This window comes from Hyperoodon ampullatus (genome assembly GCF_949752795.1).
Source record: "Hyperoodon ampullatus genome assembly, chromosome: 3".
Lineage (NCBI taxonomy): Eukaryota > Metazoa > Chordata > Mammalia > Artiodactyla > Ziphiidae > Hyperoodon > Hyperoodon ampullatus.
The window spans coordinates 94,831,008-94,857,781 of record NC_136916.1 but is presented as its reverse complement, the minus strand read 5'-3'; the positions used below and the strand labels follow the sequence as shown (position 1 = coordinate 94,857,781).

The following is a 26,774-nucleotide window of genomic DNA, read 5'->3' as shown; positions in this document are numbered from 1 at the left end:
CTGTCAAGACATAGAATGTATCCAGCATTGGGACCCAGGAGCTGAAGACAGTTCCTTTGGCACTAGAAATCCAAGCTAAGGGAAGCTAACATCTTCACACTCCAGGGGAGTGATGTGGCAAAGATTATAGAGGGTTTGATTGGGTTGGGATGACGTATTGGAACTCTATCCTTTGGCTCATCAGCCCCTAAAGAGGTCTCATGGATGGTCCCAAAGCAGTATGTCAAGGATGGAACAGCTACCCTGTCATCTGGCTGAACTCTAAGGTCAATGATTTTAGGTGACATGGATTGGCCTCTGAGGCCACTTTTTCCAAGGATCCTGAGAGATGTAGGTTGGGGCTGGGTTTGCCTCTTTGGTCCCTATCTAGTGGACATGAGGTGGTTCTGGGGGTTCCCAGCTGAATGAGATCTGTTGACTTTTTTTTTTTTTTTTTTTGCGGTATGTGGGCCTCTCACTGTTGTGGCCTCTCCCGTTGCGGAGCACAGGCTCCGGACACGCAGGTTCAATGGCCATGGCTCATGGGCCAAGCCGCTCCGCAGCATGTGGGATCTTCCCAGACTGGGGTACGAACCCGTGTCCCCTGCATCGGCAGGTGGACTCTCAACCACTGCGCCACCAGGGAAGCCCAGATCTGTTGACTTTGTAATGACTAGAAACCAGGTATGTCCCTGAACCAACCCAGCAGCCCCATAGATCTTCAGACAAAAGAAACACGAATTCTGGTTTCAAGATGGTAGGCTGAGCCCAAACTGAAATCCCCCTTTCTCACCAAAAACCATATATATGATAGAAAAGATATTTTTAAAACAATAAATATAAAGCCCTTCTTGAAAACAAAAAGGATATGTCATTAACTCAGAATGGAGAAGCATCCCTAAAATATGAAAGCAGTAAGCTTGATGGAGCTGTCAAGCCTCAAATGCCTCAAGACTGGGTTTGATACCTGCATGATGAGGCCAAGCTTGTCTTAAGGGCACCCTGCTGAAGCTGTCACAACTCAGGATGTTCAAGAGAGGATTCTCCCTCAGGAGATGTGAGCTCAACTTAGAGTCACCATATATCTGAAGAAGACAAATACCATGAAACAGCAACTCAACAAGTGAAGAACACACACCCAAGGAATTAGAAATAATAAAGCCATCTAAAAAGGATTTAAGATAGGGAAAGCCCTCTGGCCGGAATTAGACTGGTCTCGGACCTAGTGAGTAGAATGGCTGTTCTCTATATTCTCCTGCTTGGAGTATGTTCTGGAATATACCGGAAACACACTCTATTTTGGGGCAGGAGACATCCAGTTCCAGTGACAATTAGGTAGAAGGACAAGAGAAACAGGAAAGAGGGTAGAAGGATAAGTATGCCTAGAGGGACAAGCGTGAGACAGGCAGAAGGAAGGAGTGGGTGAGTGGGGAGACAGATAGGTCGATAGGAGGACAAGAAGTTGGTAGAAAGGAAGACAAATAGGGACTTCCCTGGTGATGCAGTGGTTAAGAATCTGCCTGCCGTTGCAGGGGACACAGGTTCGATCCCTGGTCTTAGAAGATCCCACATGCCATGGAGCAGTTAAGCCCATGTGGCGCAACTACTGAGCCTGTGCTCCGGAGCCCGCAAGCCACGACTATTGAGCCCGCGTGCCACAACTACTGAAGTCTGCATGCCTAGAGCCCATGCTCCGCAACAAGAGAAACCACCGCAATGAGAAGTCTGCACACCGTAATGAAGAGTAGCCCCCACTTGCTGCAACTAGAGAAAGCCTGCACACAGCAACAAGGACCAAATGCAGCCAAAATAATAAATAAACAAACAAACTAATTAATTAATTAATTTATTTATTTATTTAAAAAATACAAATAGTCATTATACTACAAAGTCACAGTAATCAAAACAGTATGGTACTGGCACAAAAACAGAAATATAGATCAATGGAACAGGATAGAAAGTCCTGAGATAAACCCATGCACTTATGGCCACCTAATCTATGACAAAAGAGGCAAGAATATACAATGGAGAAAAGACAGTCTCTTCAATAACTGGGGCTGGGACAACTGGACAGCTACATGTAAAAGAATGAAATTAGAACACTCCCTAAAACCATACACAAAAATAAACTCAAAATGGATGAAAGACCTAAGGCTGGATACTATAAAACTCTTGGAGGAAAATGTCAGAACATTCTCTGACATAAATCACAGCAAGATCTTTTTCAATCCACCTCCTAGAGTAATGAAAATAAAAACAAAAATAAACAAATGGGGCCTAATTAAACTTAAAACCTTTTGCACAGCAAAGGAAACCATAAACAAAACGAAAAGACAACCTTCAGAATAGGAGAAAATATTTGCAAATGAAGCAACTGACAAGGTATTAATCTCCAAAATATACCAACTGCTCATGCAGCTCAATAAAAAAAAAAAGAAAAAAACCAAAAAAAACTAAACAACCCAATCAAAAAATGGGCAGAAGATCTAAATAGACATTTCTCCAAAGAAGACATAGAGATGGCCAAAAAGCACAAGAAAAAGTGTTCAACATCTCTAATTATTAGAGAAATGCAAATCAAAACTGCAATGAGGTATCATTTCACACCAGTCGGAATAGCCATCATCAAAAAGTCTAAAAACGATAAATGCTGGAGAAGGTGTGGAGAAAGGGGAACCCTCCTACACTGTTGGTGGGAATGTAAATTGCTATAGTCACTCTGGAGAACAGTATGGAGGTTCTTTAAAAAACTAAAAATAGAGCTACTATATGACCTAGCAATCCCATTCCTAGGTATATATCCAGAGAAGACCATAATTCGAAAGGATGCATCCACCCCAATGTTCATTGCAGCACTATTTACGATAGCCAGGACATGGAAACAACCTAAATATCCATCAACAGAGGAATGGATAAAAAAGATGTGGTACATATATACAATGGAATATTACTCAACCATAAAAAGGAATGAAATAGTGCCATATGCAGAGACGTGGCTGGACCTAGAAACTGTCAAACAGAGTGAAGTCAGAAAGAGAAAAAGAAATATAGTATAATATCACTTATACGTGCAATCTAGAAAAACAGTAGAGATGAACTTATTTGCAAAGAAGAAATAGAGTCACAGATGTAGAGAACAAACTTATGGTTACTAAGGGGGGAAGGTGGGTGGGATGAAGTGGGAAATTGGGACTGACATATACACACTACTATAGATAAAATAGATAAGTAATGAGAACCTACTGTATAGCACGGGGAACTCTACTCAGTGCTCTGTGGTGACCTAAGTGGGAAGGAAATCTAAAAAAGAGGGGATATATGTATACGTATAACTGATTTACTTTGCTGTACAGCAAGAAACTAACACAACATTGTAAAGCAACTATACTCCAATAAAAATTAATTAAAAAAAGAAAGAAAGACAGATAGTCATAAGAAGGCACATGATCAAAGAGAAGGACAAGCAGGCAAGGAGGGGAATAGCAAGCAGGGCAGGCAGGTGCTGTCCCCCACGTCTCACCTTCACTTGGGTCTGGATCTGGAACTTGAAGGTTTCATTCCACTCTGGGTTTCGGCAGTTGGAAATGGTCCTAGTCCTCAGCCTCTTATGAGAGGTGGTGGGCAGCCAGAGGCTCACAAAGCAGTCTGTCTGGCTCACTGTCCGAGGAAGACAAGGGTGGGAGGGGAGGGTGAGGAGCCAACCCAGGTCCAGAGAGGAGAGAGTGTGGAGGCAGAGCCAGCTTCTGGTCCCCTCCTGACTCATGGCTCTGACTCTCCAGAGACCTTTGTCCCAGAACACTGAGAAGGTCACGGACTGCAGGCTAGAGGTTTCACAGAGGGGACCCAAGTCCCACTGACTGTTCTCATGGACACAGATGGCCTCTGGCTCTTCTCAGCAGCACCCTGGCTCTCTGAGCAAACACCTGTTGGTTTGGGACAAGGTACAGCTGCACAATTTTCCCTCTGCCAGGGGAAGATCTGGAGGACTAGCCCCCAAGGGTCCAGTTTATCTCTTGCCTTAGCCCAGGGCACCAGGGAAACCACAGTAGGGCCCAGCTCTTCCTCTGGGCTGAAGAGCAGCAAGGATTAGAAGGGACACCATCGGCTGGGAGTCAGCCTAGAGGGCCCCAGCTGGGAAGGGCTTGAGTGGAACAAGCTATTCAGCAGGATCTAGCGGCAGGGACTACCATCCACACATGACTAACGTCTCAGTTACACCCCGACGGGCTTTTCTTATCTCTGCTGGTCTCCCCACATGGGGTGTGTGACCCAAGAAACCCTCACATCTAAGACCACATACTTTATTTTTCATTTGAAAGAACAACCCAACTGTGATGATGCTGTAAGTAAGTGCTCTGGAGAAGGACAAAGGCTGTGACCTCAACAGGCCCTCCTAAAGTGAAAGAAGGCCTCCTGGGTCTTCTGTTTGGAGCAGCAGAAGGCATACAGTGAAAAATGGCAGCCCAGCCAAGCTCCTTCCCTCCATTCTACCTGGGAGGAGGGAGGAAGAGGTGCCACAATTGCCCTTGTCACTCTTCTGGCACTCTGCTTAGGTCATTCCCAGGGTACCCACCCAATTCATAGAGAACGGGAACAGTCAATACAGTTTCCAGTGTCAGACAGTCTTCTAGATGGTAAAGCTGGGCAGGGATGAGAGTTTTGTACTGATAAGACTCATCCAAACTACCTCCTAATTATAATTAATAATGTCCTGTGAGAGTGGAACCAGAGGTGACCCCCTCCCCAGACTGACTTAGTCCTATATTGTCTCTATACTGAGAACTTTACAGACTTAATAACCATGGTTTGTATCACAAGCATCTCTAGTTTCTGATTTCATCCCCTCTGTCTGGTTAATCTGTGAGGGCTCACCATTCAATGAATTGGAATTCATGGCCTTCCTCCCATTGAATAGAGGTGAGATGACACTGTCCTTTAGATGTCATAATCATCATTAATCCAAACACAAAGAATGATCCAAACCCAACAGAATCAAAAGAAAATGATGACATCATCCCTATCTTTCCTTCCACACCCAACCTGTTCTTCCTCACCGTCAACTCAGGTGTCCTGACTAGACACCAAATATCGTCCTTGACTCTTACCTTGAGTCGACTTAACTCCTTGGAGCTCTCCAGCCTGTCCACTTCTCCCTACTTGCATGGCCACTGCCTTGGTGCAAGCCACCTCATCTCTGCTGCCACTGCCCCAATGGGTGTCTTGTCTTCTGTCCTGCCCCACCCTAATCTTTTCTATTTAGAGAAACCAGAGGGCTCTTTTCCCATCGGACCATGTCACTCTCCAGTTTAAGATCCTTTAGTGGCTCCCATATGCCTTCAGGAAGGAGTCCCACCCATTCAGCATGGATGCCCCTCCCACTTCCCCAGCCTCAGCTTCATCTTTCCATCTTCCCTATCACCCCAGCCCCTGCCCTGCCCCCAAACACACACACACACATGCACACGCGCACACACACACACAGAGGTACGTGCACACATGCACACACGTAAATACTAACACACATGTGCCACCACTCACACTCCAGACTCCAACCAAACCCAGTGCCTTATAGGTCTCAAAGGCCATGCCATTTTGCAATGAACACCCTTCTGTTCCTCTTTCACGCCATCCTTCCTTGGTTAGCCCCTTCAGGTTGCAGAAGAGACCTCCTCTGGAAGCCTCGTCTGAACCTGCAAGTCTGGGCCAGGTGCCCCTTGTAGCCCAGGGCCCTCTGCTCTCCTCCCAATGGAGCGCTGGCTACAGTTCACTGCAATGGCAGGTCGGTGCATCTGTCTCCACCTCCCACTGCACCCTGGGAAGCTCAGGAGACCCATGTTGGCACCGCTAGATATTTGTTGAATAAATGAATGATAGAAAAGCCCAACTTCCTGCTATTGGGCTGTATCAGTACCCAAGAGATTCTGGGCTGAGTCACCACAGATATAGATAGGCAAGTTGGCATGTTTAATGGCTCTGCTCAGAGGGAGACTCCCTGGGGACCTGCTTAGTCCTCCTGGACCCCTCCCTTGGTTTTTCCTGGGCTCTGGGGCACCTCCTTCTGGTCTGCCTCCTGTGCACAAGGAGCCTGCAGGCAGGGACTCACCAGCCCTACACCCACTTGCTTAGCATGATTTGAAGGACCCTGTAAAGGCCCCTTTCCCTCTAATGTCCCTTTCCTATCATCAGTCCATGCCTAAAATTGTCCCATTAAATCCACTAAATAAAGTTTCAGGATTTTTGGCCGAAGGCTTAAATCCCTAATTAAGATAAAAAGACTCCTGGAAGAGCCAGGATTGATCAGACACCCACATGTCAAGCATTAATTTATTTCCCAGTCCTTTTGCAGGGAGCCGTGCCACCTCCTCCCCCACAAGGTTGGGAAGGAGAGTGCAGCCCGAGAGGGGATAATCCTGGGGAAGGAGGAATGATGAGGTAGCCACCAGGCCCAGATGACGATCTGGGGCATGGGCATCATTAGCTGACTGTAAGGAGTGACCGTCGAGCTGGCAATGAAGAGTGGTTAAGCAAGGATGACCCAATTCTGAGAATTTCAGGGACTTCAGGGAATTTCCTAAGCACAGATAGGTTCTAATCCTTGTTCTTCATGAAGTGACAGAGGGCTTGGTCATCAGAATGACATGTCTCTTTTCCCAGAATGTGGGTGGCCAAGATGACTCAATGATCTCTACAGGTATCAAGAACATTATCTTCCTAATACCTTAGAGACACCTGCCTCACACCCCCTGGGAGTGCTGGTTTGAGTTTATTTTCCCAAGAGGAATAAAAACTCTTGACAGCGGGGAGATTTCCGGGCCGATCTTCTCCCAGCCCTGGCCCAGGGCTGGGTGGTGTGCTCCTTGATGGGGCCGTCACCCCTGAATCTCATCCCTGAATCTCATCCCTTTCAGCTCCTGGAAATCTTAGAAACTCAGGCACCCATTACAGGACTGAACCAGAGAGGAGCTTGTTTTTGATCCAAGCTGGAAGGCACAATGTGGGGCGAGGGTAACCCAGGAGCTGCAAGAGGTTAGGATAGACTCAACCCAGGTGAGGCAGCAACAGAGCCCAGCCTGTGACAACTGTGGATCCAGAAACGTGACCTGGGCTGCTGACACCCCCAGACACCATGGCTGCCCCTGGACCCTGTTCTTTAGGGAAATGAGGAAAACATAAAAAGGGGTTCCCAAAGGGGCCAGGGTGTCCCCGAAGGGCAGCCTGTGTGCCAGAGGCGTGTGTGGGGAAGGAGGAGAGGAGGGTGGTGGAGCAGACCTCAGCCTGTTTCTCTGGTTCCTGTTCCCCATCCCACGCCCACCTCTAGGGCTTGTAGGCAACGGGTGTAGCAGGGAGAAGACAAAAGGAAGGGCCCTGGACGGGGTGGGGGGAAGGTCTGAGCACACAGGTGTAGGCACGCCGTGAAAGTGTGAGGCCCGCATGATGCACAGGGCTGGGACAGACACGCCTCCAGAGGAGCCGAGGCAGGCGAGGCAGCTGCGGGCATGTGAGAGCTGTGGCCATCCCTGAGGGAAATGGGGTGAGGTGTCTGATGACCCACACTGGCACGGCAGGAAAGGCAGAAGAGGCAGCCAGGTCCTGGGTCCAGCGGACACTTCCAGGCTCCTCAGGTCACTCACCGGTGGCCTGAGAGGTCCCGAGAAGCCCAAGAAGTCTGTGGCCCTCTGGCTGGCCTTGTGACAGAGCCAGGCCCAAACTGATGCTGGCTGCAATTGCTCCCCTGGCATGGGCTCTGGACACTCACCCTCCCAGGGGCCCAGTCTGAATGCTGCCTGATCCCTTTGTTCTCTCTGGGGCTCCAGGGCCCTGCTTCCTCCACCCTCTACACTCATCCTTACATTGCAGTGTTGCAGCGACAGCTTCCCAGAAGGTTTGTCAGCCTCTCCCACTTGTGCTCCTGCACAATCGCATATAAGCCCTCGGGAGGTCATGCAATCCCTTCCTCAAGAGCTCAGGTGCCCATCACTTAGATTCCTATCCACCCTCTGAATGGCCCTGACCTCCTCCTCCTGGCTTGTCTCCCCTAACCCCCAGCGGTCCAGACCTGGCATCAAACACTGATTCTGCTTTCGGCAGTTAATCCTCAATGTGCAAAATGGGCCCCACAGCCCTGCCCTCAGGTTGTGCGGAGGATGAATGGTGTTTGGATGTCTGGCCCCAGGTAGCTCCCAGCAGGGGCTCGGGGGGACGCAGCTCCTCTCCCTCAGACTGGGCTCCCCAGGCCTCTGGATGCTCACACCCTGTCCCCTCAAAGCAGCTTTCCTCAGCTACTCCCAGCTTTCAGTGTCCTCCTCCAGTTCTAAATTCTGTGGTGACAAGAAGAGAATGCCATCCTCTATTACTACTCTATAATTGCTTTGGGCATAGACACCTCCCCGTGTGTCACAGCTCTCCCAGGCTAATTGAATCCTGGGGTGAAGGCAGTATAACAGAGCTTTGGGGAAACTGGAGCCCTTGGGCGATTCCTGTGTGATCACCAGTGAGTGGGGACCCCCTCAGCCATGGGCCTTGACACAGAGCTTTCTCCTCCTTGAGGGCCAAGCTTCCTCGCTGGATGGGGTGGGGGGAGATGAGGGCAGCATAGGGAGGGGCTTTTGTTCTGCCCACCCAGATGCCTTCATTTCTTCCTGAAGCCAAAGACTTCCCTGGGCCCCTGTGGTCTGGGAATGCAGCAGGGGCTGGGATGAAAGGGACATTAAAGCTGCAAGAAGACACTGCACAAAGAGCCCTGGTGAGTCAAACCACATCCATGGCCTGAACTGAGGAAGTCGGCGCTATGGGGCACCTGGCATGCACTGTAGAACCTGTTTGAGATCCAGGTCCTGAGAAGGGCACCGGGGCTGGCCGGCAGCCGGCTCCATGGTACTCAAGGGCCCTTCCTTCCCTGCCACTCCTAACAGCCCCTAAACTCATGCAGAGGCAAGGAGTGCCCAGTGTGGGAGAAGCTACTCCTGGAACGGATCCCAGGGAGGGGAGAGTGGGGAGGAGAGAGCGAAGTGAGCCATTGGAGGAGGCCAGCTGCAGGCGCCGGTCGTGCCAAGGGTGCAGCTAGAGGGAGGGGCCTGGGAAAATGATACAAACCCCAAAGTCTGAAGTACAACTTGAACATAGAGCGTGCACACACACACACACTCATGCACACACACAGAGTCACACCTGACCATTTCTCCCCTGGGGCCTGTCTCCATCCTGGCCCCAGACGCAGAGAAGAAGGAGGGAAGAGGGAGGGGAATACTTACTCACGTCAGCCTGTCGGACGTTCTTCATCCGGATGACCCTCACTGTCAGCAGGTGGCATGGCGACAGCTCCTCCTGTGGATCGAGAGGACAGTGGACTCACTCTTTGGGCGATCGTGACAGATGGCCTTGACGGAGAGAGCAGCACAGGCTCCCACTGCCCAGGCTCAAGTAACCTCCCCACTGTCCATCGGTGTTTCTGGGCTCTGGAGGATGCTTCTGGTCCCCAGGGGGCCCGAGGCTGTGGACGTGAGGGCCTTTGTCCTCACCCCACTCTGAGCCAGCACACCCGGGAAGAGGGACAGCTTCATGCCTGTTCCGTCCCTGTCTTGCTTGTTTGGATCTTGGAATTGGAAGCCCTTTTCCTGAGCATTTTACCCAGGCTTAGACGAGTCTTTTTACTGTCCACTCCCAGCCCATGCCCATGGCAGACACCATCGGACTCCTCCAACCCACCCAATGACATTTATAGAGGCCTCTGAACTGGAACCCTTTACTCTCCACATCGTCCACTCCATGTTACTAGAATCACTTTCTACCCTTCCAAGAAGATGCAATTCTTCTCTATTTAAAATAATATTGGGGGACTTCCCTGGTGGCACAGTGGTTAAAAATCCGCCTGCCAATGTAGGGGACACGGGTTCGAGCCCTGGTCCGGGAAGATCCCACATGCCGCAGAGCAACTAAGCCCGTGCGCCACAACTACTGAGCCTGCGCTCTAGAGCCTGTGAGCCACAACTACTGAAGCCCGTGTGCTGCAACTACTGAAGCCCGGGCGCCTAGAGCCCATGCTCTACAACAAGAGAAGCCATGGCAATGAGAAGCCTGCACACTGCAACGAAGAGCAGCCCCTGCTCACTGCAACTAGAAAAAGCCCGTGCGCAGCAACGAAGACCCAATGCAGACAAATAAATAAATAAATAAATATTAAAAAATATATAACTTTGGGATTTAGGGAAAAACATGAGAGTATGAAGGAAAAAAGTCCCCATAATGCCACCACTCAGAGAAGGTCACTGTTTATAATTATTTTTATTTTCAACTCAGACTCTCCACAGATAGTTCATCTGCCTTGGCTGTTATCAGAGATAATACTATTTGTAACGGCATCTACTGAACATGTATTGCAGTTGCGGGGCGGGCAGGGCAGGCACCGACCCTTAGTGCGAGACCCTGAGCTCAGGGGTTAGAGGTCCAGATCAGGGGGGGTCCTGGGGCAGAGAGTGCAGTGGAGGCGGACAGCGGCCTTCTCCCCAGGGCCCTCCAGCCTCAGGCCAGTGGGTGAGCTGGGCGCCTGGGGGACAGGCTGAGGACTGGGTCCCGCAGAGCTCCAGAGCCCTCGCCACGGCCGCCCACTGGCCGGGCCCAGGCCTCGAAGAAGCAGCGAACCTCTCCGCAGTCCCCACCTCCACGACCTAATGGCGGCAGGGTCTCCATGGGTCACAGGCCGTGGGACCCATCCCTGTTTGGGTGGCCTGAGGAGCCCGAGGGCCAGCTGGTTCCTGGGTGCCTGGCTTCCTCAGTGATGAGATCTGGGCAGGGTCTGGGGATCTGGCCCTGAGGGCGCCTCCAGCTGAGATCTGCCTCCTCAGCCAGGCCTGGGCACTGGCAGGAGGACCTAGACTGGAGGCTGGTCCAACGCTGCCAGGGAGGGAACCAGCCCACATAGGGACCCCCCTCCTCTTACCAGAGCCTGGACCTCGGAGGGCAAAAGTTGAGCCTCGGGACCTTGCCCTTTCTTGTTAGAAGAGAGAATAACATTTGTTTTGGTGGAGGTTTACAGGAACTTCGTGACCTGACTGTGACCTGACCTCAAGAACAAAGGATCGGACACCAAGAAGTCTGCAACAACTAACCATGCCCCTCCTTCACCTTTCCTATAAAAGGGCTTTGCTGAAAGCTTTCAGGGAGTTTGGGAATTTTTAAGGCATGAGCCACCAGTCTCCTTGCATGGCGCTGCAGTAAACTTTCCTCTGCTCCAAACTCCGACGTTTTGGTAATGTTTGGCCTCACTGTGCATCGGGTACACGGACTTGCATTTGGTAACCTTACTATTTGCTAGACACTTCTCTTATAGTTTCTAATCCTCATAAAACCTTTATAATAGAGGCATTACGATCTTTTTAAAAGTTAAGAAATAATTGACATATAACATTGTATAAGGTTGAGGTATACAACATAATGATTTGATATATGTATTAAGTATTGCCATATGATTACCACAAGAAGTTTAGTCATCTATCATCACACATAGTTAAAAAATTTTTTTTCCTTGTCATGAGAACTGTTATTTTGATGGCTGCCCTTCCAGCCTCTTCTGGGGCTTAATTCTGACCAGGAACAATAGGACGATGGCTGGGAAGACAGTAGCTTAGTCCCTGAGATAGATACATACGTCAGTTTTAGGGCTTCTTCCTCCTGTCTCCCCAACAGCTGCCTCACAATCGGAACAAAAGCCACACTGGCAGACACATACAGGCCTGAGGATTCCTTCTGTGAGATTAACTCTGAAATGTTGAATATATTCATGGTCAATAACTTGCTCTAATGGGATTGCCTTTTGAGCTTTGTAACTGGGCCAAAGGCTGCAACACTGCTTCTCTTTGGGTTCTGGAAATACGGCTCAGCCTCTGGGCACGTGGGCTCATCATTCTCACTCCCCACCCGGGCAGAGCCTGTGTCCTGGTTTGATCTGGTGAGGAGGCAGGAGTCAGCTTTCGTCCAGGAGAGCAATCCTGGTGAAACCTGTTCCCCCTGGCCCACTTTCTCAGAAGGCAGCTAGAGAGCTACAAGTGGGGAGCCACCTGAGGCCTCAGCCCAGGCAGGGGTCACTCCTCATGTCTCTGAACCCAGGGTCACGATCCTCTTGGCCATCATAGGTCTTCTCCCACCTCCAGGAGGGGCTGCCCTTGGCCCTGCCCAGCTCCCTTGTGTCTTCGCTGCGAGAGAATGAGCATCCACAGCTTCCCGCAGGACCTCACTTGAGGTCTCCCTGCCTTCCAGGAAAAGCTCTCTGCCGTCATCTAACACGATACCTTCCGATGAGGCTGACCATTGCTTTCTACTCTAACTCAGCCCCATTAACAATACAGCTGCCATCTGCTGAGTGTCTTCCAAATGCTAAGTGTTGTGTATATAATCTCTATATTTTATCTTACTATTAGCCTTGCTTTACAGATAGAGAATCTGAGCCTAAGTCCTTTGACTTTGGGCACTCAGCAAGAATCAAAGGAAACTGACTTTGAATCCAGCTCTAATTCTTAAGCCCGTGTTCATAACCACAATTATACTGTCACCTTACTTGAAAGCGACCGTCAGCAAACACGAAGACAGGTGCTGCTTGCCCTGATCTCCTCGTGCTTGGTCTTGTCCTCTGAAAATCTATTTTCCTGGCAGAGTCTTCTTTTCACCTTTCATTCCCCCAAAGCCCCCAAATAATCCCCACACTCTGGCAGTCCTTCTATTTACAGTGCTCTTCTGACACATTTCATCACCTCTCTCTTTTTTAAACAGCCAGAGCACATCAGAACAGTAAGGGTACTTGGAGAAGTTCTCACTTTCTAGTAGCCACAGATGGCTCCTTTGTGGTCAACCTGGAGCCTCAGATTACACCTTTAACCCAGGAATTTGCAGAAGATACCCAGTTGCAAAGCACTCTTACATCTGCCAGCAGGGAGGGTTTGAGAGAGAGCCCAGAGGGGCCGTGGGGAGAGGAAGGCAGTGGGAACATGGGACTCAGGACTTGGGTCCAGATGATTCCAGAAATGAGGTCTGTGAAAAATGACCTTCTGGGATTAACATGAGTGTACATATTTTGCTCCTGATATAATCAGCTCAACTGGAGTGGTGCTAGACATAAGCAAAACTTCATGGCCCCAGAGGTAATGAATAGAAAGATGTAGAAAGACGTAATACAGTAGAAAGACATAATAGATCAAAGTACAGCGTCTGTGACTATGGGAACCTGAAACCAGTGAGCTTACGGAACCCAAGTGTACGGGGTAGCTTACGGGATCCAGGTAAGGACTTCAGGGACTTGGACAAGCTCATCCCTCCAATAGGATGCCCTGGCTGGGTATCAGGGTGAAAATTTAACAACAGGCATGGCCAGGCTGCGGCCCTGGAGTTGGAATGGGCAGTAATCCTCCAGTTCATGGAGGTATTGGAGGGTCCTGGGATAAGGACCAGGGAGCACTCAGAGGGCTAGAACTGAAGGCAGGGATTATTTGGCAACCAGTGGAGAAGTGTATTTAGACACTTTAATAACCAGAACAGCTGTGCAGGGAGGGTGGCTGGATGGCAGTTTGCTGGGACGTCACCACTCAGGCTGCAGACACACCTGGCTCCAGCCTCCTCCCTCACCTCGGTCCCTGGGGCTGGACTTGCCAGGACTCCATTTCCCCCGAAAACTCCTCAGGAAAGTGGCATCTTACCAGCTCATATGGAAAAGAGCTTGACTCTCAGCACTGGCTATTGTGCAATCCAATATTACCCCTTCCCAAACCCTCACTTTAGAGATAGGACTTTGGCGGGGAAGTTGGGAATACAATTCATTACCCTCCTCTAGTGCGCTGGGCTCTGCTCTATCTGGGGTTGCTGCATCTGTTCTCAACTACCGTCCCCCATCCCAACCAGACTCTGAGGAAGGTACTATTATCCTGCTTTGCAGAGGAGAAGACCGAGGTTAGAGAGCTTGCATCTCACATGGGGTCACGCAGCCCAGAAGGGGCAGGGCCGGGACTCAGATGCAGACCCACCTGACTGCCGGGCAGAGCCCTTTCCATCCACCTGGAGGCTGGCTCTCACCGTGAATTAACCAATTCAGTTAAAAGCTTGCTCCAGGTCATGCACTAGACTAGTTAATAGCAGAGGCAGGAGTAAAACCCTCAGCTCCCATTTTGGGGCTGTCCTCACACCCCAAGAAACTAGCTATCATCACAAATTAGAAGAATATTTAGTTACAGATGGGCTCCCAGGGCCTGGCTCCCAGGTGCGGGTGAGGGTTGGGAGGAGGGTCTGACAACCCTGTTTCAGAAGTGGTTAGGGTCAGACATACCCTAACCACACCAGCGCATGAGGTCTGGGTGCTGACAAGGGAGGACAACTCCCGGGGACCCTGTGGGAACTCCCCTCCGCGAGGCTTCTCAGGGCAGGCCCGGCTGGGGATGCCACCTCCTCCTCCCTAGAGAGCTGGGAGTATCCATCAGTTCCCTGCAACACCTGTGTCAGAGCTCAGACCAGCCTGGCGATAGCTTCCAGGAGGTAAGGGCCCTCCCTAAAAGGAGAGCATTGGGATGGGAACTCTGTGGGATCCCAGAGCATTTCACTGCTAGTCTGAGCAGCACCCCAGACCAGGGGTCACCTGGGAGGAGCCACTATGGCTGTTCTCCTTTTTATCACCCAGGCTAGGTGAGAGGTCAGGGCAAGAAATCCCAGCTCTGAGTCATGGACCCTCCAGGACCTGAGAGGGATGGGCACCGCTCTCAGTTGCTTCATTCCCACTTCAAGGTAAGCTCTGTCCCTCTGTGGAGGTTTCTCCTTGCCCAAGCTCCAGGAGACTCAATGAGACAGGAGAGGCAGGAGCACGTGTGGACCAGAGGCTATCTCAGCCCCCTGAGGGCTGTGGAGAAACACAGCCCAGAAGGCGACGTCTATCCTGGCCCAGGCAGCGGGACACCAGGCACCATACAGCATGGGGCTTCCCTCCTGGGCTCCTTGGAGACTGAGCAGGGTCACTACCTCCCACCCCAAAGGGACAAGACACTTTCAGGGCATCAGTCACCTCATTACATGATTTAGTGTGGGCCGGGAGAAGGTAAGGAGGAAGATGTTGCTGCTGACAGCCCTTGCCATGGCATGCCTACAGCAAATTGGAAGACAGAGACGATGGGAAAGCCGAGGCAGAGCTGGTCTAGAGCCCTGGAAGCCTGACCCATGAACCTGGGGTGTCTCTGCAAGGCTGTGAGGGGCTGCATAGACCCAGGAGTCTGGACCACAGACCCAGGAGGGGTGCCTCATGGCCAATGGAGACAGGTTGGCAATGGCACCGATCCTCACCGGACACCACACCACACACTCTCACAGCAGGCAGTTCAAGACAGTTCAAGACGTCCACAAGGTAAATGCCTGCTCACCGTTAGGACAGGCCAAATGTGACCCACCCCCAGCAGTGCTGAGTGCTGTCCTCCTGGGTGCTGCTGGGCCCAGGACGTCCCTGAGCCACTCCATAGAGTCTTGTCAATCCCATGGGTACCCGCAGCTGGGCCATCCACCCAGGAGCCCAGCCCCAACTGGGCCAGACTGTGCCCCCTGGTGCCGGGCAGGCGCTGCCCTAGCTGAGGTGCTCCATGTCTCTGGAGTCTGCAGTGCCCCCAGCCCTCCCTGAACCCGTCTCCTGCTCTCAGCTCCGGACCCACCCAGCCCTGCTCCCTCACCTCCAAGGTGCAGGTGGCTGCCATCTTCCGCTTGGCTTGGGTGTGACGGGTAGTGGAAGACTGAGACGAGCGTCTGCTTCTGGAGCATTGTGTGGCTCTGCTGTTGGGCAGTGAGATGGGGAACTTATACTCTGACTCAGAGCTCCGCCCTCTGGAAGACTCTTGGCAGTGTCTCGGACTGCCCTGGGAAGGGGTTTAGGTGGGTGGACAGATGGGGTTCCTGGGCACAGGCTTCTTAGTATCAAGGGACCCTCAGGTCTTCAGATCCTGGAAATGCAGGGACCAGCAGAGTCAGTGGTCTGCTGCCCCAAGAAGAATGACCAGGCTGTCCATTGCCCCAGAGAATGGCAGGAAGAGGCTGCTGCACCCTCATGACTTCAGGATTAGCCCAGCCATGATTTGGAAAAGCTGTCTCTACAGCTTGTCAAGGTCATGGCTCAGAGGTGCCCCTCTGGAGGATATGCCCTCCCTCCTAACTCTACTTAGCTCCATGGCTCAGTGCCCCAGGAGCTGTAGGCAGGGACCTCAGGAGAGGCAGGGACCATGACCAGGACTCAAAGTTAGAGGATGAAGAAGGAAAGTAATCGCCTGAATCCCTGGTGAGGAAAGAGTCAAGAGCTAGTGCTCCCTGCCCTCCCAGGCAGATGGAGAAAGGGTGAGCCCAGCCCCTGCCTGTGCTCAGAGGTGCTCTCACCCCATGCAGCTGATCCCTATCTCTGTCCTGGTGGCTGGCTCACTCCAGGGGTCTGGTGAGGCAGCTTTGCTTGCTCAGCTGCGCAGCTGGGAGCGTTGGGAATTTCCTGCCTGAGCTATTGCCTGGGGGCCCACAACCGGCTTTTCTGGCCCATGGATTAAAGTGATTTTAAGAAACAAAGGGTGAGATCTGAATGCAGGGCTGATTGGGCTTGAATGCAGGGATGGAACCTGGTCAGTGGCATCCGTGGGGCCTCTCCATATGCCAGGTGGAGGACATCCCCACCCTGCTCCTCTCTGCTTGCCAGGCTCTCCAGAGGGGGGACGGGGCCTTAGCTTGGACCCTTCCCAGCTTGCACCCTTCCCTGACGCAGCCATAGCGCACTGCCAGGGACACAAACAGCATCCGCACCCCTCGGTGGACTCTACCAAATTCAATTTAGTTCACAGTGCTTAGTGAGCACCTACTGCATACATGCTACTAAGAGAGGAAATTCCAGGCTTGAAGCTGCTGACAGTCCAGCTGGGGAGCCAAATGCTTCCAACCCCTCAGAAGCTCGGAGGTCTGAGTCTCCTGTGGTAACGGGGGTATCCTAGAAGGAGCAATACAAACCCTTTACATTTGTAAAAATCTGTGGTTTGCAGACCTAATAACTGGCTATGGAGCACAGAAACGGGGAAATGAGTGTCAGCTGAGAAGGGAAAGAGTGGGCATGAGAAGGCTTCATGGAAGAGGCAGCATCTGAATTGGGTCTTGGAGGATAGACGGGATTGCAGTAGCTAACGATGGGTGAGAAGGGCATCATGGGACGAAGGAACAGTAGGAGCAGGAATAAGGAGGCCAGAAAGCAGGCTATGCTCAGGTATGTAAGTGGGCTGGTATCAGAGTAGCGAGTTGTGTGGGAGGAGGTATGGTGGGGTGGAGGGTGGGACACAGAAGTTGTGTGGAAGTTGGGCAGAGAGAAGGGAGGCTCTGCGAAGGAACAAATCTGGCAAGATATATTAGGGCCCCATAGTTGTGACCTTTAAAAGGCGTGCTTTAGGGACTTCCCTGGTGGTCCAGTGGTTAAGACTCTGTGCTCCCAATGCAGGGGGCCCAGGTTCGATCCCTGGTCGGGGAACTAGATCCCTCACGCCGCAACTAAATAACCTGCACATATCAAGGAAGATCCCATGTGCTGCAACTAAGACCTGGAGCAGCCAGATAAATAAATAAATATTTTTAAAAATTAAAGAAAAATAAAAGGTGTGCTTTAAATTTGGACTTATTCTCTAGGCAATGGGGAGCCATCAATGGTTTTTGAGCAGGACAGTGACATGATCAGAGCTGAAATTTCAGAAGGCAATGGTGATTGATGTTGTAGACAACCCAGCCCACAGCACTACAATGTCCTGAATGTGATGTGGTAAGGGCTATGGTGAGGGAAGCGGGACCCTCCCCCCAACGGAGGTGTCCGCCTGGTACCCATTCCCTCCACTCCCCCACCCTTCACCATCAAATGGGCCCAGGGCAAGCCCCAAACTCCAAAGCATTCCTCAAAGCCTAGAACTTGAAGGAGCCTAGCCACAAACACCCACCCTACCCCACTCCATCCATCCTCGGCAGCCTATGAAAAATCTGGGTCTCCAATCCTTGTATTTCCTCATTCTGCATAAACTCCTCAACAGCAGGGCCTCACTTTAGCTGAATGAAATCAAATTGAATAGGAAGCTAACAGGAGGTGGGGTGGAAGCTTCTTCCTGCACACCCTCGACACAGCCTCTGACCCAGGTGGGAGCTGGTGCAACAGAAAACAGAGTGGACTCACCTGCCAGCATTTACTGCCTGGCTCTGAGCTGACAGGGTGCAGTCGGGAAGGAAACAACAAAGAATTTGAGATCTAGTGAGGGGAGCAGGGAGGGCTGAGTTAAGTGGTGAATTGTCCAGTGTGGACTCTAAGTAGGGCAGGAGGGGACAGAGGCCTTGGTGGGAGCAGTGGGAGCGGGCTGGGAAGGTGGGGAGTGCCAGGCATAAGGCAACGTCCAACTATGGGGTGAGGAGAGCCTAACCCCCTCCTCTGATCCAGTGTGTCTCTGAATGAACACACAATTAAAGCTACAACAGTGTTCTTGGTACACAACTGATGCTCCAAGTCAATGCCCCTGCCCCCAGAGCTCCTTCCTGTGGAAATTCTGAAACCATCTCCGCACAAAGTGGAGGGGACTTGGTTTCTTTCTACCCACCGCCCTTTCCTCCCTAATGAGCAGAAAGCCTGAGATCTCCCCAGAGCCCCACAACCAGCTCTTGTGAGCCTCCACCTCTGGCTGTGTCCGGGGGTCTTGTTAACTGGCTCCCATTGATCAGGGTGACCAGGAGCTGCCTTCGCCAGCCGCCTCTTGGCCTCAGGTAACCAACCCAGCATTGAAAAGTACATTCCTCCCAGGGGCTCAGCTGACATCACTCCCAGGAGAACCAGCAAGGATGAATTCTTCACCTTTCCTCTTCAAGATGCCTCAGGTGCCTGTCCCTTCTGTCCCACCCCATCAGCAGCATCTGATTCTCAGCCTCTTGCCTCTCACGAGTTCTTGCCCCACACACCTGGCTGGCCAGTGAGCTTCATAACCACGCCCTCAACCTGTCATTCTCCTGCTCAACACACCTAATGCTTTTCCATTCTTGCCAACAAATTCTGGATTCCAATACCTTCCAAGCAGAGCCCAGAAACAGCCTTATGTACACATGAAATTTCATTATATAATAAAGGAAGTATTTCAAATCACTGATGAAAGGATGGACTATTCATTACTGGAAAAAGTATTATAGCTTACTATTTGGAATAATATAAAGTTAGTTATAAAGTTAAAATGAACTTCATAACCACACAAAAATAAATTCCAGACAGATTAAATATCTAAATGTTAAAATAACACTATAGAAGTTTTAAAATAAAATATTAGAGAATGAGGAGGATTTTCCTAAACAAGGTATAAAACCTAGAAACCAATAGGGAAATGTTGCCAGATTTTTTTTTTAATTTTTTAAAAAATTTATTTATTTTTGGCTACGTTGGTTCTTTGCTGCTGCGCTCAGGCTTTCTCTAGTTGTGGCGAGCAGGGGCCACTCCTTGCTGTGGTGCGCAGACCTCTCACCATGGCAGCCTCTCTTGTTGTGGAGCATGGGCTCTAGGCGCATAGGCCTCAGTAGCTGTGGCTCACGGGCTCAGTGGTTGTGGCACACGGGCCTAGCTGCTCCTCAGCATGGGGGAATCTTCCTGGACCAGGGATCGAACCCATGTCCCCTGCATTGGCAGGCGGATTCTTAACCACTGCGCTACCAGGGAAGTCCCTGTTGCCAGATTTAAATACATAGAAAGGGACTTCCCTGGTGGTGCAGTGGTTAAGAGTCCACCTGCCAATGCAGGGGACACACTTCGATCCCTGGTCTGGGAAGATCCCACGTCCCATGGAGCAACTAGACCTGTGCGCCACAACTACTGAGCCTGCACTCTAGAGCCCTCAAGCCACAACTACTGAAGCCCATGCACTGCAACTACTGAGCCCACGTGCTGCAACTACTGAAGCCCACACGCCTAGATCCCGTGCTCCACAACAAGAGGAGCCACCGCAATGAGAAGTCTGCGCACCGCAACGAAGAGTAGCCCCCACTCGCTGCAACTAGAGAAAGCCCACGTGCAGCAATGAAGACCCAACACAGCCAAAGACAGAACAAAACAAACAAACAAAAAACATAGAAATGTAAAACTGGGGTAAAGCAAAAGATGCCATAAGCACCATTCTACCTCCAAAACGTATCCCAAATTCCTTCCTCTTAATAAATATCTGTGGGTAACAAACCACTCCTAAAAAATAACAGTAAAAGGGAGAGTCTTACCCTGCCTGATACTAAAATAAACTACAAAGTCACACTAACACAAGCAGTAGGGTGTTGGTGCAAGAATAGGACCAATGGAACAAAGTAGAGGGGGCATAGACCCCGATATTTAAGGGAACTTAAAATATGAGAAAATTGGCACCACAAATCAATAGAAAAAGAACAGATTGTTTAAGAGGTGACATGGTCATGAGTGGCTCAGTGTATAATGTAAAATAAAACAGCATCCTCACCTGTCCCCATATAAAAAGATGGGCTGTAAATGGGGTTAACATAAGAAAGGGAAAAAAACTATGAAGTTGGCAGAAGATAACACAGGAGAGTCTATTTGTGGTCTTGGGGACGAGGATTTCTTCAACATCATTTTGAATCCACAAACCACAAGGAAAAAATTTCTAAATTTGATTACATAAGAATTAAGGGTTTCTGTCAACTAAGAACACAGAGAAACAGTTAATAGACAGCCGACAGAATAACAGAAGACATTCGCACCACAGTTGCAAATCACAAAAGGATTAATGTCTAGTATATAGGAAGAATTCTTACATACTCCACAAGAAAGACGGCCATGCCAACACAAAAGTGAACCAAAGATTTGAACCTGCAGTATATAGGAGGGGAAACCCAAAAAACTAACAAGCATTTGAGGAGACTCTCAAAATCATTGGTAATCAGAGAAATTAAAACAAAAATGAAATTTCACTGCAGCTATTAAATTGGAAAGCACTGAGAACGTTGAATAAAGATTGCCTTTCTTCGGGGAGAGAATGGGAAAGGATGTGTGGGTTCAGGGAAGTAACAATCAAGAAGACAAACTCGGGGTTCATGGGCACCAAGGGTAATAACAGGCCATGTCCTCAGCCCTCTGCACTCGAGTGAAATTATCTTCCCTCCAGCTTTTCCCCAGAGTCACTGCCACTGCTCCAGCCTGAGTCGTCATCATCTCCCTCATCTCAGCTATGGCATTAGCCTAACTGGTCTTCCTGCTTGCACTTTTGCCTTGTTATAAGCCATTCTCTACAGAATCTCCTAAAAACATAACTAGATTATTCGACAGCCCTGGTTAGAACCCTCCCATAGCTTCTGATGGCTTTTACTTCTTGCCATGGCTTCTCACATTCTGCTCCTTCCCTTGAACACAGTTCAGCTTGTGAAGTGGAGATGCTGCTTTATTTCACCCTATATAGTGAGCCACTTGTACCCATGTCATCTATTAAACAGTGTGTCTTTTTCCTACTGATCCGTGGTGCCAATTTTATCATATATTAAGTTTCCTTAAATATCAGGGTCTGTCTCATGGCCCTCCATGCCCTGAATGTGGTAAATCCTTTTCCACATCAGGGATTTTTGCGCTTGCCGTTCCCTTGCCCGAAGTCCTTGACTTTCTGCTCTGTGCATAGCTGGCTCTTTCTGCTCTCTCATGGCTCTGCTCAAGTGTCATTTTCTCCAGCAGGCCTGCCCTGACCACCCTTTATAACATGTGTGCCTTTCAACCACTTACTTGCTTCCATGTTTCTCTGGTTATTAATTAAGTTAAATTGGATCAAATCTAATTTAATATATCATATATTGATTTATCATGTTCATCTTTTTGCCTCGTTCCACCAGACCATAACCCTTTTCAGGGCAGGAACATTGCTGGTCTTGTTCATCAACTGGAAACACCTAACGCCCATCAGTAAGAAGATGGTTAGTTATGGCACATTCACCACTAGACCATCACACAGATGCTGAGAGGAACAAAGTGGCTACCATCTATTGAATGTTTACAAAGTGATGGGGACTATTCTTCATATCTTGTATTACCTGTGAAGTAGATACTATTATTATCTCATTTTAAAGAATAATTGAGACAAGGAGAGGGTAACCCACTTCCTCAGAGTCACCATAGTAAGTGACAGGGCTGTGATGCAAATCAGTCCGTCCCAGAACTTCTGGCTTTAACCCTCATACACTCAGCCTTTTGGATGTCATCTGCCCAAAGAGCTCACAATGTACATTGGGTGAGACAGGAAGGTCATACAAATGGTCTCAGGATGATCGTGTCACATGTGAGGAGAGGTGTAAAAATATGCTGCTTGGGGATCACAGCCACCCAGGGCTGGGAAGGTCAGAAGAGGCTGCCTGGAATAGGAAAAACTTGAACTTGCCCTCGAAGGAAGGATAAGGACCCAGGAAAGAGCATTTTTGTCAGGTGAAACAGCACGAGCAAAGGTATGAAGACTCAGAAAGGATATTAAATAAGGTACCAGGGGCTTCCCTGGTGGCGCAGTGGTTGAGAGTCTGCCTGCTGATGCAGGGCACACGGGTTCGTGCCCCGATCCAGGAAGATCCCACATGCCGTGGAGCGGCTAGGCCCGTGAGCCATGGCCACTGAGCCTGTGCATCCGGAGCCTGTGCTCTGCAACGGGAGAGGCCACAACAGTGAAAGGCCCGCGTACCGCAAAAATACATACATACATACATACATACATACATACATACCAGATGTCAAGTGTAAGAATCATGATGATTCTTCTGTTGGCAGTGGTGACTCATGAGCAGAGAATATTTAAGAACGAGAGAAAATCCTACTCCTACAGGCAGAACAGGTGGCCATCAGCACTGTGTGGTTTGGGTGAGCTGGAAGGCAGGCATGCCTCCTTCATCAGCCAAGGGTGGCTCCTTGGCACAAGCCGTGGCCTGCAAAAGCCCCCTGATAAATAAATGCCTCTCCCTCTTCACGAGCCGGGAGTGGCCGCTGGTCTCGTCCTACCCAAATGCCCTGCAGTCTCCCAGGGCCCCCAGTTCCATGCAGACTCTGCCTCAGCTTCTCTAGCTGTCACTCTGGGCCCGAGGGGACGGTACCCAGGAAGGATAAACATGCACGTCTGTGGAGGAGGAGGAGGAATCCGGAGCAGGGCCTGTGAGTGTCAGAGGGAGACGATGGGAAGCAAGGTTGCAGCCTCCATTCGTTTTTTTCATGGCCTCTAGTCACCTGGCCAGAGCAGAGTCCCATCCATCTGTGTTTAGGTCAGGCTAAGTCTACACAGGCAGACACTGCCTTTCTATCTGGTCACTTTACAGAGATGGAAGGGCTTCCTGCTGGCCTCAAGGCCGGATGTGGGCAGAGACCAGGTAGGGCAGGAGTCACCTGGCCATGGAGCCCGCAGGGCACCAAGTGCCAGCAGCAGGTGGCATTGCTCAGTGGAGGAGACAGCTGATGTGACATAGGTGGAGAACATTCACTGAGCACTCAGGAAGTGCCCAGCACCGGCTCTAATTCTGGACAGACTGACTCTGAACAGAGATTTCTTGTATGTAAGGAACTCTTTGGTGAGTCTCTCCTGGGAATCAAAGACTTACCAAAGAGTTAAAAAAAAAAAAAAAAAAAAGGATGAAATGTGAACATTTTAACCTGTATGGTTTTGTTTTATGTTTTTGTCCCTGCAATCCTTTTGGTCCTTTCTTCCCTCAAACTGGCCCCTGGCCTCCGCTGCCCTGAGGAAGGAGACCGTCTTCAAAATACAAAGAGAAACAGAAGATAAATCTTGGCTTCTAAATTTCTCTAGGCCTCAGTTTTCCTGTAAATAACAGATATGGAAAAATACATAGGCAGTCATTTATCCTTGCCCCACCTCTGCCATCCGACAGCTGGTGTAACAGCAAGAAACTCTTGGGATCCAGAGCGGAGAGCACGTCTGACCTCTGGGAGATGCAGCCTCACAGACGTGCCCTTTGGCCTCCAGAGAGTAGAGGGAAGAGGCCTGGGCAGACTCATGGAAACTCCGCAAGGCTGCCTGAGGGGGCCTGGAAGTTAGGAGAGCTGTGGGCCTGTGGGCGATGGTGGGGCTGAGTGAACCAACAGTGAGAACTGCTGGGCTGGGGTTGCTGGAGCCTGAGGACCCAGCTCGGTAAAAGCCACATGAGGGCATCTTGGCGGATGGCCCAGTAGAACGATTGCGCTTTTGGCAAACTCATCATTTGGTGAATTGACTTTTTTTTTTACTTTAAAAATCAACTTTACTGAGGTATAATTTAACACAATAAAGTGTATCCATTTGATGGGTTTTGACAACTATATACAAATGTGCAACCACTGCCACAATCAAGACAGAGATCATTTCCTTCGCTCCCAAAATTTGCCTCATAGCCCTTTTGGTCAACGCTTCCACTTCTCCCTGGGCCTCAGGGAACCACTGACCTGCTTTCTGTTGCTGTCCATTAGATGGGTCTTTTCTAGAGCTTCACATAAGTGGAGTCATACTGTTCAATCTTTTGTGGTGACTTCTTTTGTTTGGTGTAAAGTTTTTGAGATTTATCTATGTTGTTGTATGAGCTCTTTCTTTTTCACTGCTGTGTAGTTTTCCATTGTAAAAATTACAATTTGTTTATTCATTTGTCAGTTAAAGGACAAAGGTGCTTCCAATTTTCAGCAATTATGAATAAAGCTGTTATAAATACACATATACAGGTGTTTGTGTAAATATGAGTCTTCATTGCTCTTGGGAAAATAACTACGACTGGAATGACTAGGTCTGATTGATTTTTACCTAGTGACCCAGAACTAGTGTGATGTCACATCTGGGCTCTTCTGACAATCCCAGCCTCCTGTCCTCGGCACTTCTCCACTCTCCCTGGGGGTGGGAAGATGAGTTGTAGTGGTTCAGACAGGAAACCCATGGTGACTCAGGCCAGGGTGAGTGGCAGGGAGGGAGAGAAGTGATGGGATTCAAGACATATTTCAGGGGACTTCCCTGGTGGTGCAGTGCTTAAGAATACGCCTGCCAATGCAGGGGACACGGGTTTAAGCCCTTGTCTGGGAAGATTCTACGTGCTGCGGAGCAACTAAGCCCATGCACCACAACTACTGAACCTGCGCTCTAGAGCCCACAAGCTACAACTACTGAGCCCACGTGCCACAACTACTGAAGTCCCTGTGCTCTAGAGCCCACGCACTGCAACTACTGAAGGCCACGCGCCTAGAGCCTGTGCTCCGCAACAAGAGAAGCCACTGCAATGAGAAGCCTGCTCACTGCAACGAAGAGTAGCCCCCGCTCACCGCAACTAGAGAAAGCCCACGTGCAGCAACGAAGACCCAACGTAGCCAAAAAAAAAAAAAAAAAAGACAAATTTCGGGGTAGAACCATCACAGTATGATGGTTTAGATATGGAGGGCGGGGCAGAAGATGTCCAGTGGGCTTCAGTAACATGAGGTGAAAAGATGTAATGCACAGGGGTGGTCCTGAGGGAAATCCATCAAGTACAAAAGTAGAGGGCAGATGGGGAGAGACTGGGGAACTGAGCTTTGAGCTGGGCCTGAAATGTGGGCCAGGCTAGGAAAGGCAGCAGGAAGGGAGGGCATTCCAGGCAGGGAAGCAGTGGAATCCAGGTGAAGAGGTGGGAATGAGCTTGCCTTACACCATGTAGGCGGCACAGAGTAGGGCAAGTCCTGCCAGGAGGGAAGGGTGGGCGCCGGGCCATAGGGTGGGCACCTGGGGTGGGGTCTGATTTCGTCAGGCCTCTGGAGCCAGGCAGAGGTATCAGCCTTGATGTCAGAGATAATGGGAAGCCGCGTGGGCTCTGAGGCCCGCAGTCAGCCAGCCAGCCCCCTGTCACTCAACGTTCCAGGTGTGCACCAGAGGCTGCAAAGACACTAACAAGCAGCCACAAAGCTTGTGCTTCCTGAAGATATTTACTGACAACCCACTCTGGTAAAAGTATGGGTCGTTTATAGACAAAGTTTCTTGGCTTCCTTGGTTTCTTCCAACCTCATTGGCGATTCCTTCTCAGTCTTCTTTGGTGGCTCTTCTGTCTCCACCAGGCATCTAGAAGGTGGGGAGCAAAAGGGCATAGGCTTCTGCTTCTTCCCTCTGTCCGCCACCCCCCCCCCCATTTTTGGGAGACCTTATCCAGCTTCATGGCTTCAACAACCATCTATATTCTGCTTCATGTAGTCAACACAATTATCTCCCCGACCTATCTCCCAAGTTCCAGACTTGTGTGTGCATCTGCCCACCTGGCATCTCTGCTCGGATATGCATATATCAAGCACCTCAAATTTAAAATGTCCAACACAGAAACCTCCAGTATCCTCCATCCCAGCCCATTTGGGGAACCCTACCTTGGGGTTCCCTAGCTGACTAAGGGGTACCTCCCAGTTATTAAGGCAAAAACCTAGGAGGCGTCTTTGTGTTCTCATTCCATATCCAATCTATCAGCAAGATAGAAGTTCTGCCTCCAGAAAAATCCAGAATTTGTTCAGAATCTGTATTTAAGCTGCCTCCATTTCCTCCTGGACCACAGCCAGAGCCTCTTCACTTGCCTCCCTGTTTCCCCTCAGGCGGTCCATTCCACAGACCAGCCGCAGTGATCGGTGTAAAACATAAATCAGATAAAGTCCACCCTCAGATTAGAAGCTTCCAGTGGCTCCCGCCTGATGCCTCAGAACAACCCCAAAGCTGCCTCCTGCTGCACTGGGTCAGCGTAAGGCTCTGACTACTTCCTCTCTTCCCCTGCTCTCTGCTCTCCAGACACACTGGTCTTCTCTCTGTTTCCAGAACAGACCA

The 26,774-nt window shown here is 50.1% G+C and overlaps 1 protein-coding gene across 3 annotated transcripts in view; it reads right to left on the bottom strand.

The window, feature by feature from the left end:
* PLA2G4E (phospholipase A2 group IVE) overlaps positions 1-26,774 on the bottom strand; it is a 59,802-nt gene that overhangs the window by 29,695 nt on the left and 3,333 nt on the right. For 2 of the 3 annotated variants that reach the window (XM_079699634.1, XM_079699636.1), the window contains exons 2-3: positions 9,231-9,303; positions 3,500-3,636 (exon numbers count right to left, since the gene is read on the bottom strand). In XM_079699634.1, the coding sequence (XP_079555760.1) occupies positions 3,500-3,636; positions 9,231-9,303 (210 nt within the window). Of the gene's footprint in view, positions 1-3,499; positions 3,637-9,230; positions 9,304-15,662; positions 15,729-26,774 lie in introns of those variants that run through there. The other variant, XM_079699635.1, reaches the window with a different exon arrangement.